General features: G+C 34.1%; 1 protein-coding gene across 1 annotated transcript in view; it reads right to left on the minus strand.

The window, feature by feature from the left end:
- Positions 1-15,138, minus strand: part of LOC149080251 (uncharacterized) — a 34,669-nt gene that overhangs the window by 13,794 nt on the left and 5,737 nt on the right. The window contains exons 2-3 of the mRNA XM_089239340.1: positions 12,333-12,424; positions 67-486 (exon numbers count right to left, since the gene is read on the minus strand). Coding sequence (XP_089095466.1) covers positions 67-486; positions 12,333-12,411 — 499 coding nt within the window. The 5' untranslated portion in view covers positions 12,412-12,424. The remainder of the gene's footprint in view (positions 1-66; positions 487-12,332; positions 12,425-15,138) is intronic.

Genomic DNA, 15,138 nt, shown 5'->3' on the forward strand with positions numbered 1-15,138 from the left:
TTAATTATATGAAGAATAAAATAATGTGTTATTTCAAAATTTATTATTGATGATACGCTATTTTACCCGTTTCTTCGTTCGGTGCGGTCGATGTTCGGACACCTGTCTTTGTTGAAAATACTTCTGGTTTGGTTGTTAATCGTGTTAATAATTGAGTCACGGGTGGCCATCGTGTCGGTGCACTCGTTACTTTGGTTGATTGTCGAGCTGTAGTTACTGGTGTAGACGAAGTTATTAATGCCCCTGATGCCTGATGAGCTGATATACTACTAGCTTCACTTGTAGAAGTGTAGCGATCTACTACAGAACCTCCGACGATATTCGAAGTTTCATTGTGGGCACAACAACTGCCGAAAAGAAATCCATCGACACATGTACCCAAATGTTTTCCTTCAGTTTTGATGCACTCCCACACAAACATACATGTTCCTATTTGGCCTCCATAGTTGCGACAGGTTTGCGGCCGAATATGTAGAGCAGCAGCAACTGAAAAGAGAGTTTCTGGTTTCAAGCACAAATTTGACTGATGAAAAATAATATTAAAAAATAAGAAAAATAAAACAAATTTTTTTTTTGTCTCACGAGTTTTGTGAATTTTTGTAGTACCCACCATTTTGAGCTTTCGTGAACTAACGTCGAATGAAACCCATTTTTCTTATCGCTATAACCAGCATAGACGCCATATTTTCAGCCAGTGAGGGAAATCTCTAAAAACCGTGTTTTTTTTAAATATTGTGTTTATATTTACAATCTTTTCTTTTTAGTTCGTGAAATCAAAAGAACATTGCAAACAACCTTCATTACGGTATGTTCTTATCACTCTCAGTTTTGCTACTTTTACTCTAACGCCAGTTAAAACGCATAACCTACATAATAGAAGACCCAAAATCTGCCTCTGGATATCTTTTAATAATATCCGCTTCGTTCGAAAACGGCTTCGAGCAACACTATGAACGAATCATAGCCTTCCGAACCACGCACCGAATATTATTTTTAATCTAGTTTCGTACCGGAACAATTCATATCAGTGTTGGTCAACAGGTCTTCCTCATTATGATTATTACGAACCATTATTATCAAAGTCTGATCGACAGAAGATGTCTCAAGTTCCAATCGAAAAGGAATTCAGCAAGTTATTTGGATTTCTAACGTCAGTCTTTCTCTTTTTTTCTTTTTTGAGATACTTTCTCACTTTCGACCATTATAATTTGCGAAAATAATCGTTTTTTTTTATTTAACGTTTTATTTCCTGATATGAAAGTTTACGAGGAGGACACAAAATCAGCTAGGCTATTTTAGAAACCATTTTTTAATGCACCCGATTACTGCCAGAAAAAATTCCATGAACTTTAAAACAGAATAACATTAAAAAATGTATGATAAATGAAAAAAAACCTGTCGAGATTTTTTTTTTTAACCCTTAAATGCATAGAGCTTTGCCATATGTGCAAAGGGTTCTTTAAACGTTCATTACTGCAGCCAGTTTGAAAATAAAAATCCAAAATTGCTATTGCACATGAGGTGAGATCATATTCTTTTTATTTCATATTATATATATATATATAAATAATTTGCTGGTAGGTATCTCAATTACCGACAACTCTTTGTTTGTTGCAGAGAACGTGTGTGTGTGTGGCTGTGATTTCAGTAATTTGTTAAAATGTTCGGTTGCATTTATTTTTTTTTATCTTGACGTTTGCAACCCGAATTTTTTCTTACCGTAGTTTGAATCACCAAAAAAAAAAAAAAAAAAAAAAAAAAAAATATATATATATATATATATATATATGTATGTATATATATATACATGCATTTATTTTATATGCGACTTTTTGAGGCTCTGTACGTCATCTTTAAGACCTTGTATAAGCAGTAGCAGTTACAATTCGAAACAGATTTTTTTTAAATGGTTTTTCCGTCTTTCTAAACGTGTGAGTAACTATGAAAAAGTTATCAGCTCAAAAAAAATTATGCATTTAAGGTTTAATGCGTATGTTTATACAGAGGAACACTTGAGTTTTCCTTAAGACTCATTGTCAGTTAAGTTTAAGAAATCTAGTTGATATGTATGTTTTTGTTATCTCGGCTAATTAGAATCAAATGGTTTGCAAGACGCAATGAAGCTTTACAACCTACTGAACTTATATAAAATGTCTAATTAAGAAGGACACGTTGGCACTTCACGATTCATTTATTATGATCAAACGGACGTGATAATTTCCTCGCCTGAATCAAACAATAGTTGCTCTCGTGACAGCAACAAAAAATGAACTAAAAATAAAAATCAACAGGTCACACGAGATCTTTTATTTGCTTCATGTGGCATCAAGTTATTTATTTTTCTTCGAGCAAGTTTGTGAAGTAACGAAACTTGTCACTGACCGACATGTAAAACTATGGTTAATGGCCATATGACTAGATCTTTCTTGTTTTCTTATATTATTCTTGCGTGAAGACCTCTTTCTTTTCAGACACGAACGTGTTTTTCATTGTTATGTGTCAAAGCAAAACAAACTTCTTTTTATTTGAGACGATTGCGATGAAAATTTACTCAAAAAACATTTTTTCCTAAAACGTTTGGTGAAAAATAAATTATTATGGTATCCAGTCCATGTCTTTTGGTTAAAAACGTAACTGTTTCTATGAGAAAAAATTTACACGAAAAAAAGTATGGAAATTTGCATTGCACATGAGTTAACTGAAACATGTGGATAATGAGATTTATTTTTTTGTGCAATCTAAATATGGCTTATCACTTTACATTATGAAATTTACTTGGTTCTTCCTTTTTTTGTAGTTGTTCAATTTAAAAACGGGAAAGTATGGGTTTACACACACACACACACACACACACACACACACGCGCGCGCGCGCGCGCGCGCGCAAGCACAAAAATTCAATTTCCAGGAAAACAAAAGAAATTCCATGTTTCTAAGTGAAATATTCGCTGAGATATTTTTGAATTCAAAAAATGAAGAAAATTGGGGGAGGGAAACAGCATAAAATGAGGGGGGGGGGATAATTTTTCTGCTAGTTTATATGCTGTTTTTCCCCAATTTTTCTGTATTATTCAAATTCAAATATCTCAGTGAATATTACACTTAAAAACGTAGAATTTCATTTGTTGGCATCAGGAGAGACAGGGCAACAACTTTCTAATTGGATTTTTAAGCACAAGGTGTTGGAATAAAAAGTAATTTTTTTTATTTTAATAACTATACAAACCCTTGCAATATGAATGACGTATCTGAGGTCCACACATTATTTGAATAATTTTTCTAATTGGAAGTATGCCTCTAGGATCAACGGTTCGAAAATAATTTGCGGTTCGAGGAGTTAGCTATGCACCCTGTATAGGCTTTGATAATGTGTTAATTTATAATCTAATATTTTGTGAGTTCTCTCGCTTGATATACACTGCTCAAAACAATTAGGGGAGCAAGTAAAAAAGTGAAGAAAACCGTGCGAGACAGCCACGTATTGGCATACAATGGATAGTACACGCGTATCAATGCGCAATACAGAAAAAAGACGTAAAAAAATTTGGAATTAAGCTTTAATTCTTTGAAAATATGGAAAAAACATGAAAAGATGATTTAGGGCAACAATTTGGTTACATGTAAACGATAAAAAAAAGTACTGTTTAGACATGATGCATGAGTTTTAATAGGGCGTATGGTCTCCTCGAACAGCTAAGACTGCTGCACACCCGTTTGCCATTGATGCGATGAGGTTATCGATCAGATTTTGGGGAATACTGTTCCACTCCTCAAGAAGTGCAATCTGTAAGTCTCGGACAGTAACAGGCGGCCTTGGTCGCGATTCAGGTCAGGAGAGCACGCTGGCCATTCCATACGCTGTATTGTTTCAGCTTCAAGCATGTTCTCCACCAGACGAGCTCTATGCGGTCGGGCATTATCATCCTGGAAAACAAAGGAATCTCCAATGGCTCCAGCTTAAGGGATGACATGAGGTCGCAGTATCTCGTCTGCATACCTTCGCGCCGTCAAAGTGCCATTCCGAATGATATGCAGGTCCGTACGTCCGCCTATGATGATTCCACCCTATACCATCCAACCAGCTCGTCTGTATTGTGACCTTTCACGAACGAATGCGGGGTTATTTCGAGTGCCCCTGTCCCTCCATACCAGAACACGTCGGGTGTCACACTCCAGACTGAATCGGGACTCGTCTGTAAACAGCACTTGGCTCCAATCATGTTGCTCCCAATCTCGATGTTCAGCAGCCCATCTTCTTCGGGCCGCACGGTGGCGTGGGGTCAACGGAATGCAGACCATTGGCCTACGTGCATAGAGCCCTCCCTCGTGAAGCCGATTACGTACTGTTTGGCTGGACACCCTTCGTCCTGTTGCCAAGAGCAACCGTCTTTGCAGCTGCGTAGCATTCTCTGTTCTGTTTCGACGGGCTGTTAACCGTACATACCCGTCATCAGTTGCTGTAGTGGCGCGTGGCCGACCTTGCCCTGGTCGACGTCTAACATTTCCTGTTTCTTGGAATCGATTCCACAGCCTTGCAACAACACTTCTGGCGACTCCAACAGCGTCCGCGACACTACGTTGTGTATGCCCGGATTCCAGTGTGCCTATAACACGCCATGAAATGGATTCCGGTAAATCACGTTGTTGAGACGTCCTCAAGTCACCTTGTCTCAAAAAAAAAATACTGCGCAATTGAATTTCACAGTTACGGCAGTAAAACAGACGTTTCTGCAACATCCCGATTTCTGCCCTTATCTCCTTTTTCTGGTTTTTGACGTCATGAACTTTGATTTGCATATGAAGTTTTCTTCTTCCGTTTCCTGCTAGGCTTTAAATTATGGATGATTCATTTTATGTTACTTATCGGTATACATCTTTGCGTAATTTTGTTAAAACCATGTGCTCCCCTAATTGTTTTGAGCAGTGTACGTGGCTACACTCTTAATGGTATTTTAGAGATTTTGCTTGACATATATGTACAAAGTGTCCCACAATCGATTGACAGTTTTCGAAATGAGATAGCAAGAAAACAGTGACAGACATTAAAGTCATTTTTGCGGAATATAAATGTGCAAAGTCAGGAATTTCAGCCACGTCATTCATGTTGCATAATTATTAAAATAAAAAAAAAAATTAACTTTTTATATGGACACCCTGTACCCAAAAACAAAATTAGAAAGTTGTTGCCCTGTCTTTCCTGATGCCAACAACAACAAAAAAAAATTCCACGTTTGTAAGTGCAATATTCGCAGAGACATTTGAATTCAAAAATTGGAGGAAAGTTCTAGAAGAACAACAAAACTAACAGACAATGCTTATTCCAACTTTTCTCCGATTTTTGAACTCAGATATCTCTGCGAATATTGCACTTATAAAGGTGGAGATTTTTTTGTTGGCATCAGAAAGTCAGGGTAACAACTTTATAATTGGGTTTTTGGGAACGAGGTGTCCATCTAGAAAGTTAATTTTTTTTATTTTAATAACTATACAATCCCTTGAAACATGAATGACGGAGCTGAAATTCCTGACTTTACACATTTATATTCCGCAAGAATTACTTTAATATCTGCCAGAATTTTCTGGCTATCCCATTTTGAAAACCTTCAGCCGATTGTGGGACACTGTGTATGTGTTATATATAAATGTGAAAGTATGTATGTTTGTTATTTATAAAAATCTACAATTTGAGACCGATCGTCGCCAAATTTTGCATATATACCAAACAGGACCGGGATTGAACCGTAGCTTACTTTAAAAATTGATCAGAGCTGGGAAAATATGCCAGAAATGGGTGAAAAACCGTCGGGCAACAATGGTTCCTGAGCCGTAACAGCCACTTTCGGAATGTTTACTTCGGTTGCCGTGGTTTCCTAACAATGCGTTTCAGGCATGCATATGTCTTTACAATGGTCTATCACGCCTTTAATCCTGCCAGTATTAAGTATAACAGTTCGTTCCTTTATGATGGTTTGTCACTTTTTCACTCCTCTCAGTAATTGAAGCAGACCCGAGCATTACCGGGTATTATGGCTAGTACGTTATACTTTATAAAACACTGGAGCGACGCAATGTGAAACTACCGTGTTTCTCCGAAAATAAGCCCTAGTCGAAATCGTCAGCCAGACGACAAAATTTTACGTCTATTACTACATTCGACAAATACATTGAATTTCAGTTAAAATAATTATATTAAATTTATTACTTTGTTTTTACCATCTGTTTATTAAATTTATACTTGAAACAAATGGCAATATTAATCAAATAACTGTGAATACTCAAATGGGTGCATTAGACGAGAGATAGACTTCTCCACAGTAAGGATTCACTCAAGAATGACTGCCTATTTCGAGATTCGTGGTATTGTAGGTATATTAAATAATCTATTGAAAAAAACAGGGTCGTCTTAACGCATAGGGTTTACCCAGGGATCAAATCAGTGACCGCTGTATTGCCAATGCGCTTGGAGCAGGCCCTATAGACAAGAAATGCTCAGTTTAGGAGAGCTCTCTTGCTGGACATAAGAGATTAAGGCCAATGGCTCTCGGTAAATGAAGTCGCAAGAAATTCAAGACAAAATTTATAGACGTTTACAGATAATTACTATAGATTTTTGTGCATCGGAAAAATAGGACATAACCCGAAAATAAGATTTTGCATCTTTTAGAGCAAAAAATTAATGTAAGACCGGTATATATTATTTTCGGGGAAACACGGTAGGAACGATCTAAACAAGTAAAATAATGAATATATATATTCATTATATAATATATATATATATATATATAGAAGGTCTTTTCCCGAGTAATTTCTTTTTCATTCTGAATTTGTACTTGCTTTTCGAGGATGTCTAATGCTATCGGCAAGAGCCTTGACCCTCGCATGGGTCAAGATCAATAAACACATCCTGAAATCAATTGTTTTCTTTCTCTCCCTCCAGCCCTGATTTGCCCCAGTTTCTCAACTTTTCATTCGCTGATTCATATTGAATCATTTCAATAATAGTTCCTCAATCTTTGTAATGCATAATTCACTTGATTCACTTATGTTTTTTTTATTTTTTGCTATATTCGACATCCATGTTTTTTTTATGGCCGTCTTTTTCAGCCACTTCATTGGGCTAATGTTATGGCCTTTGTATTTGTATTAGTTCCAATGACATCTCTGATAGTTTATATTGGGATGAGGAAATGGCTAAGGCGTTTTGCTTGTTAATACAGTAGAACTTCCCTAGAAATTTCTATCTAATTTAATGCTGAAATTTCTTGTTTAATTCGAACATTTTTCGAATTGTTTTGACAATTCGAAGTTTTTTTTTCATTCGATCAATATATTTGTTTTCAAGAAAAACAGTATTATACCAGAAACGGGGAGAGAAAAATTGCCAAGAAACCGACTTGGCTCATACTGGCAATCACAGCATTATAAAGAGTAGATATTTACAGAAAATTAAGTACAATTATAACAAATAATAATAACATATACAGGGTGTTCTGTTAATGGACCAACAAACTCAGAGGATTGTTAGTAGGCATCAAGAGGAACAAAAATTGCAATGGAACATGGTGTCGCAAACCACGTTGAGAGGGTGAAAATAGCGAAAAACGCATGCAGGCTCTAAGTCCAGAGGAGACGAAAGGTGGATGTCAGTTGATCGCTGAATGCGTTCGTGGGTTCGCTCACCATATCTGACGTAAGCAGCATCACGAAACGCATGGGGGGTAGGATTACACGCTGCGGACGACATAAATTAGCGCTATTGCAGTAGTAAGCATACCTGGTATCTTGAAGCGCGTCCGGGAATCGTTTTTACGCCGTTGTAGACTGTGCAATGACGTCAGCGTCCACCACGTCCAACAACTCTTGTAATAATTAATCAAATAAATCTTTTTGTAGTTATTATTGTACTTTTTGTCATTCCAGCATGACGTTGAACCCTGCATGCGTTTTTCGCTATTTTCACCCTCTCAACGTGGTTTGCGACATCATGTTGCATTGTAATTTTTGTTCCTCTTGATGTCTACTAACAACCGTAGGAGTTTGTTGGTCCATTAACAGAACACCCTGTATAATAAATGAAAGGGAAGGGGAGAACAGAAAATACTGTGCAGAAGTACTAGTCGAAAAAATCATGAGAGAGGAAAACAAATCATGATTTTTGTATGAGCAAATTTAGTTTGGAAAAATTCTACAACAAGCCAGAATTTTCTTTTTTCGATCAAGCTGTTAAACAACAAATTTTAAAAAACTGATGCAAGTTTGAAAATTCTGTTTTACTATACTGTTCTTTTTATTTTTTATTATTTAATACTGATTTTAACATTTTTTAGCTGAAGTGCATCGAGACTGTGTACCACTTAATACCGATTGTGTTTTTCAACTTATAGATCAAGGTGTGACATTCAAAATCCGAATCTTTTTGTCGTGATTTTAAGAGTATGGAAAGTATCGGAAAGTTTAGATTGCAACACGTTAATGAAAGTATATTTCCTTCATGGCATAAGAATGGTTAGGAAAATTTGGAAAACATAGTTTCACATGAAGTTTTGCAGCGGTTGATCATGAAGTTTCGTAACAGATGATCATGAAGTTTCGTAACAGATGATCATGAAGTTTCGTAACAGATGATCATGAAGTTTCGTAACAGATGATCATGAAGTTTCGTAACAGATGATCATGAAGTTTCGTAACAGATGATCATGAAGTTTCGTAACAGATGATCATGAACTGTTTCTCTGTAAATCAGGCTTTGAACATGGTCAAAAAATTCTGCAGTAACGATGAGCTGATTCCAGAACAGTGAAATAATGTAGCAGCTAAGATATCTTCTACTGCATATCAGCAAATACATTTTTTATATGAACTGTAACCACCATTATGTATTACGGAAAATGAGACATTGTCCATAAATTTAATGTCTTGATGCATAAAATCCATGGTCAAGGCTAAAGATGGCCACAACACAACATATTTCTACGATATCAGCACGTGTTTCCTCATACGGTCCTACCAAATACACATATAATTTTGCTTTTGCAGAAATTTACCGTTTTTCTACCCGTATTGCGAAGATTGAACGAATCTAGATTTATACATACATGGCGATGAAAGACATAAAACACGAATTCGATTAAGTTGATGTAAATTTGCATGAAAATATTTATATAACAATTCGTTTTATGTCAGATGTTCTAATTTTTTGAAAAAAAAATTTCGAAGTGTTTCAAGTTTTGAAACAAAGAGGAAAAAATTAATTATTCTATTAAACTATTAATTGAGAATTAATAATAAATTGAATTTATTCAAACCTTAATTCATTTTATATGAAAATTTTTTGCCACCGAAATGCTCAAGAAGAACCTCTTAGAAGATGAAAATACAAATTACGTCCGTACTCGTACTTTGGGCTTTCAGGCTTGAGCATTTCATGACCTGCTCTCGTAAATTTCTGGGGTGTTCTAATTCTTTGAAAAAGACGTTTGTATATGTAGAATTATTTTTTTTTCATTATTATTTGTATCGGCATACGTATAATTATTATTTTTTGGGATTACAAGTCAGCTTAGCCCCAAAATATTTTTTATCTGTATTTTGATTAAATGAACAGAATTATCTTATCTAATCTTAATATTATCTTATAACAATACTTTTATTTACGTACAGGATGAATAAATTAAAAAAAATATGTGCGCGTTTTCAATTTACAGTTGGCACATTCCATTTAAATTTTCCTGTAAGTTATATATACATATATATTGAACACATTTAACAATACTATAATATATTTTGTATTATGAATCTTGAAGTTCTTAACTCTTAAATGTATAGCTTTACATATGTTCAAAGGGTTCTTTAAACGTTCATTACTGCAACTAGTTGGAAGATAAAAATCCGAATTTACTGTTGCACATGAGATGAGGTCATATTCTTTCTGTCTCATATTTTAAGATTGCTGGTAGATAGATAGCTGATAGATATCCCAATTAAAACAACAATAACTCTTTTTTTGTTGCAGAGCATGTGTGTATATGTGGCTGTGATTTCACTAATTTGTTAAAATGTTCGTTGGCATTTCTTTTCTTTTATCTTGAACTTTGCAACCCAATTTTTTTTTACTACAGTTTGAATCACAGAGAAGGTGGTTATATATTTAGTAAATACATAGTATCACTTCAATACATTTATTTTATGTACAACATTTGAGTGACGTAAAGAGCACAACATAGGAGTGCTCTGTACGTCCTATTTGAGGCCTTGTATAAGCAGTACCATTCGAAATAGATTTTTTAATTTTTCTGGCTTTCTATACGTGTGAATAACTGTGAAAAAAAAATTATGAGCACGGAAAAAAAACTTCTTAAATGATTTTATTTTGCTGGTAAAAGAGGCGAGTACAAAAGATTACCGAGAAATATTCTCTCAATAGGAAATTCACCTTTCAATTAAATGCTTATTCTCAATGTGATATACATCGAGATTTAAGAGTTAAAAAGATATTTATCATTTTAGTTATTTTGTAAGCTGAATAGTTCAATTTGTCAGTTTTGAGAGCGTGAACGTGCAACGTAGTTTTTATTTAAAGCAAGCAAATAAAATAGCAATATTTGGTGTTTAATTTTATGGTTCCTAAGACTGATCGAGTAATTTGTTTCGTTTCTTAGGTAATTTGAATGCGTATTTATTTATTATTTTACAAATGCTGTTTGTGTCGATTGCCTTTTTTTTAAATTTGGTAATAGTTTGTCTCGAAAATGTATCAAGTTTTTTTTTCAAGATCGGGTTTCCTCTATTGAACAAAAAGAGAAGAAATGATATATTAAGCAAAAAAGAAAAAGGTAAAAAAAAATGCAATATAAGGGAACCCTTTTCTTCCTGCCAAGGAGGTGAACGTCTTTTAACCGGTTTTTTTCCTTTTGCAAAAACAAATCTCAAATTCTTCCGCTTTATCTATCAGTGGGTTTAGTTCTTCTGTTTACTTTTCAATCCTAATAGCATTTTTTTTTTTAATTTTAGGGTTGCCGTTTTGCTTTGTTTCTTGTTCTCCAGTGTTGCCAATGCCTTTGAATGAAATGCGAAAAAAGACTATTATAAATAACATATTTAATTTCTTTTTCGCATTTCATTCAAATTTTCCCTTAAGACTCTATGAGTGATTTTTCGAGCTAAATATCACTCATAGGTCTGGTCACTCATAAGCTGGGTAGGTCCTACTATGAATCAAAGACCTATACAATTTAAAATACTTAGAAATATAGTAAGTGTGAGCTAAACACAGTTTTTAAGCTTGTCATCATTTTTATTTCAAGATTTCACTTCATTTTAAAAACTGTATAAATTTTGTATTCACATTCATACCATTACTTTTATTTTTACTTCATGGCTGGAGCATCATATGAATACATAGACCAATAGAGTGCCAAAAATTTCTGAATATAAATGGCAGTTCAATCCTATTATATGCTAGCCCAGCAAATATTTCTGTCACAAAATGAACTTAAGCTCTTCAACGTGGTAACTTGGTCGTTACAAATGCAATTCACTGTAAATTGCACAGTAATTATTTCATCCAAAGGTTTTATTTTTACCATTTTCCTTGTTTTTATGATTACTACATTTTTGAAAGAAATAACGTAATGTCCAAGTAAATATGCTACGCCACTGCGATGTAAAGGCCACACTACAGAAAAAAGTTTTCTTAAAAACACCGTGCCAGAACCATACATAAGCCGCACGTAATTTTCATTCAAAACCTGGGAAAAAACACTAAAATTGAAATAAATTTGTGTGCTTAAATTTTCCCTGAGAATTTTATAACATCACACGATATTATACATCGTTCTTGAATAAAAGTTAAGTTTTGTTGACAGGATTAAAAAGAAATACATGAAAAAAAATGTTCATAAGAATTAATTAGAATCCCCTCAAAGTGGATGGAACCTCAGGATAAATAGTTATTAGAATTTTAGTGGCTTTGAATTAGCCGCAAGAGCTTAAAATTAATTTTGTAAGCCACGTTAAATTACAATACATATTAATTGAAAACCATTTTTCAAACCATAAGATACAACGGTACACTACAATGCAAGTAAATGACAACATGTTGTAATGCCTTGCTGTTATTACTCATGTTTGTTTGCGTGAAGCATCGAAATAGCTGGATTTTATAAGTATTGAAATAAATGTTTACTTCAACTATTCTTCTGGCACAAAATAGGATGTGTATATATATTAGCTCCTAAAAACAAATGATGCCTACCAATACAAGGAAAACTATAAAATCAATAGTCACAACAATCACGATCAATTTAATTAAAAAAAAAAAGATCTTGAACTGACCTGTTAGTCCATGTAAGTAGGCTATTGAAAATAGTGATGCCAATTTTGCCACGCCTCCTGGGTTGCTAAGTCGCCCCATCTGGTGGCTGGAGCTATGAAGACAAAATCTAGGTCAGTCGTTGCAGGGTCAACGTAATGACTTGCCGTCTTAGCAGGTCATCAGTTTTTTCAAAGACGTTAAAGAAACACACAGATACATCTAAACAAGTAACTCTGCTGGAGATTTCGGGCACCCATCTGTCTTTACGTCACTCGCAAATAATTTCGCTGAGATATATTTTCTTTCATACTTTTTATGATAAAGCAACATCAAGGGGCCATAAAAAGATGAGTCCACTCAGGGTCCTATTTCATAAGAGAAACCCGTTTTTTTACTCCTGAAGTTTCATGAAAACAAACGGTTCGTGGTTAGTAATGGTTTTATACCTTTTTCGAGAATGAAACGAAAACAAATGCAGAAATTAAATATTTAGATGGCACAGATGGTTTTCGAAGCTTTTTTTCATATTCACTATCAGTACAATATTTCATCGAAGGAAATTCTACAGAAAAATAAATCATAGCAATGATATTTATCTTACTGCATAATGGTACCTCGAGTTACGAATTCAATTCATTCTTGAAATTCACTCGCGGTAAAAAAAAATCGTATCACGAAGCATACTTTTCCATTGAAAATAATATTATTTGTTGGTTGGCTGTTTAATATTTTTTTTTCTGATGCTTTTTTCACAGCTCTCTGGTCCTTGTGATCATATATACTCCTGGCGCCCCCATGTAAATAAAAATTGTATAAATCCTATAAACTCGGTTCCTTCTGTAACTGAATCGACACAATTGGTTGGGCGTGACGCTCTCCATAAAGTTTGGTGACGCCTGTGGGAGATGTGTCGCACACTTTAAAAACTGCTGGTTTAATTGATAATCGTATTCTATTCGTACGATACAGTATAAATGTCGTCAAAGCAGAATCAAAGTAGTTTTGCCTACAAATACGTTCCACTGTACAATACGACGATCGCTTTCTTCTTCGACTTATGCGAAGCACCCAAGAATTGTCTAGTGAACTTTTCTCGTACGTTTCTAGCTTTAAAGCCGGGATTGCATTATAAAAGTTTGATAAATGTTCTTTTATCAAACTTTAAATATGCAACCAATAAGCGTATCGGTTACATTCGAGCGAATGCAATCAATAAGCTTATTGTTTGTTTTCTTTCATTTTTTTTAAATATCTTTTATAAAACTTTTACTGTGTAATTCTGGCCTAAGTCAAATATTCGCTCAAAAAATTGAAGCATTTTCAGTGAATACTTTTTACTCGTAACTTAGATTAATCGCAAGTTGAGACACTTGTTGAACCACTGTACTTTATCAATTTATTTCACGGGAAACTCATGGGCTACATTTATAGATTTATGAGTAATATTTTACTGCTATGTATTCAAACTGCTATGCTTCTTTCAAACTTCCAATGGTAATAGCAACGTCAAGGGGCCACAAGAAGATGCGCCCGCCCTGTTTCAAAAGGACACGCGTTTTTTTTTTACCTCTCACGTTTTTTTAATAAAAATATACGGGAAGAATCGGAAGTCTCGGATACTAATTCAAAAACTAATGCAATGTTTCACAGCACATAAAAAAATTCACCAATTAAATAGAAATATAGTAGTATGATTTTGTTTTTGTTGTGTTTAAAAAAAAATTATCGCAGAAGAGTTTTCGAATTTCACATCTTATTTATTGTACTCTCTGATAAATAAGTACATATTGACGACAGATTCACATGGTGACATGTTTTTAAATTTTCTTCACGACATTTATATGAATTTTAAATTTCGCTTTTTATTTTCATTTAGCCTATCAGAAAATGTAAACACTGGGTTATAAAAAGTTTCACTGCAATCAAGAGAATACAGAAAAATTCTGAAATGAGGAGCTATTAGGTAATTTTACTCTTCGCGAGTTTTCTATTTTGGCTGTTTACGGTTTACAAAATAAAAGTTCATAATTTCAGTCGTGGTTAGTAATAAGACTTTCACTCACAATCTCATTCCACTATAATAAAAAATGAAAATCCCATGTAGTATGTTTCCTTCAATTAAAACATGAGATGAATTAATTGCTGCCAAATAAGAAGACGTGCTTATGATTTTACTAAAATATAACAAGAGAAGCTGCTATATATATTGTGACTAAAAATTTGACATTAAAAGTTGACTCTACAGTTTTGGTAAAGACAATGATATGTACAGATTGTGTGGACTGAATTTCTATCGTTCAATATGAGTGTAAATTCCACACTTTCAGTAATGATGATATTCTTGACTGAATACACATATTTAAAAGACGGAATAAACTTAATTTTATATTCGTTGAAATTATTTCCTCATTTATAATCAATGTGAATTTCATTTATCTGGGTTGACACAATTAGAACTGAATGTTCTAAAAAATAAAACGTTGTGTAAAATTTTTATAAACATAAAATAACAAAACAGATTAAGCAATGCTCACACTCAATTCATGAGCTATTTCTGTAAAAATTGAGATGATTAACAATGTCTTAAACTGATATGATGGAGCATGAACAAACAAACACAATACGACATGCTTTATCATAAGCTTCTGAGAGCTGTGAGAGTTTACGAATGTATTTGCTGGAATTTAATTTGAAGTGAATGAACAAGAAAAAAACTGAAGCACACTTTTTAATTGACATACACTCCTGTTACCACGAAACAAAATTCAACAGATTGAAGAGTATGGAATGTGTTTTTTTTAATGTCTAAGGCCGGGATTACGCTGA

Source organism: Pholcus phalangioides, unplaced genomic scaffold, assembly GCF_987345545.1.
Source record: "Pholcus phalangioides strain wild (caught in Gottingen) unplaced genomic scaffold, Ppha-v1.0 ptg000011l_1, whole genome shotgun sequence".
Lineage (NCBI taxonomy): Eukaryota > Metazoa > Arthropoda > Arachnida > Araneae > Pholcidae > Pholcus > Pholcus phalangioides.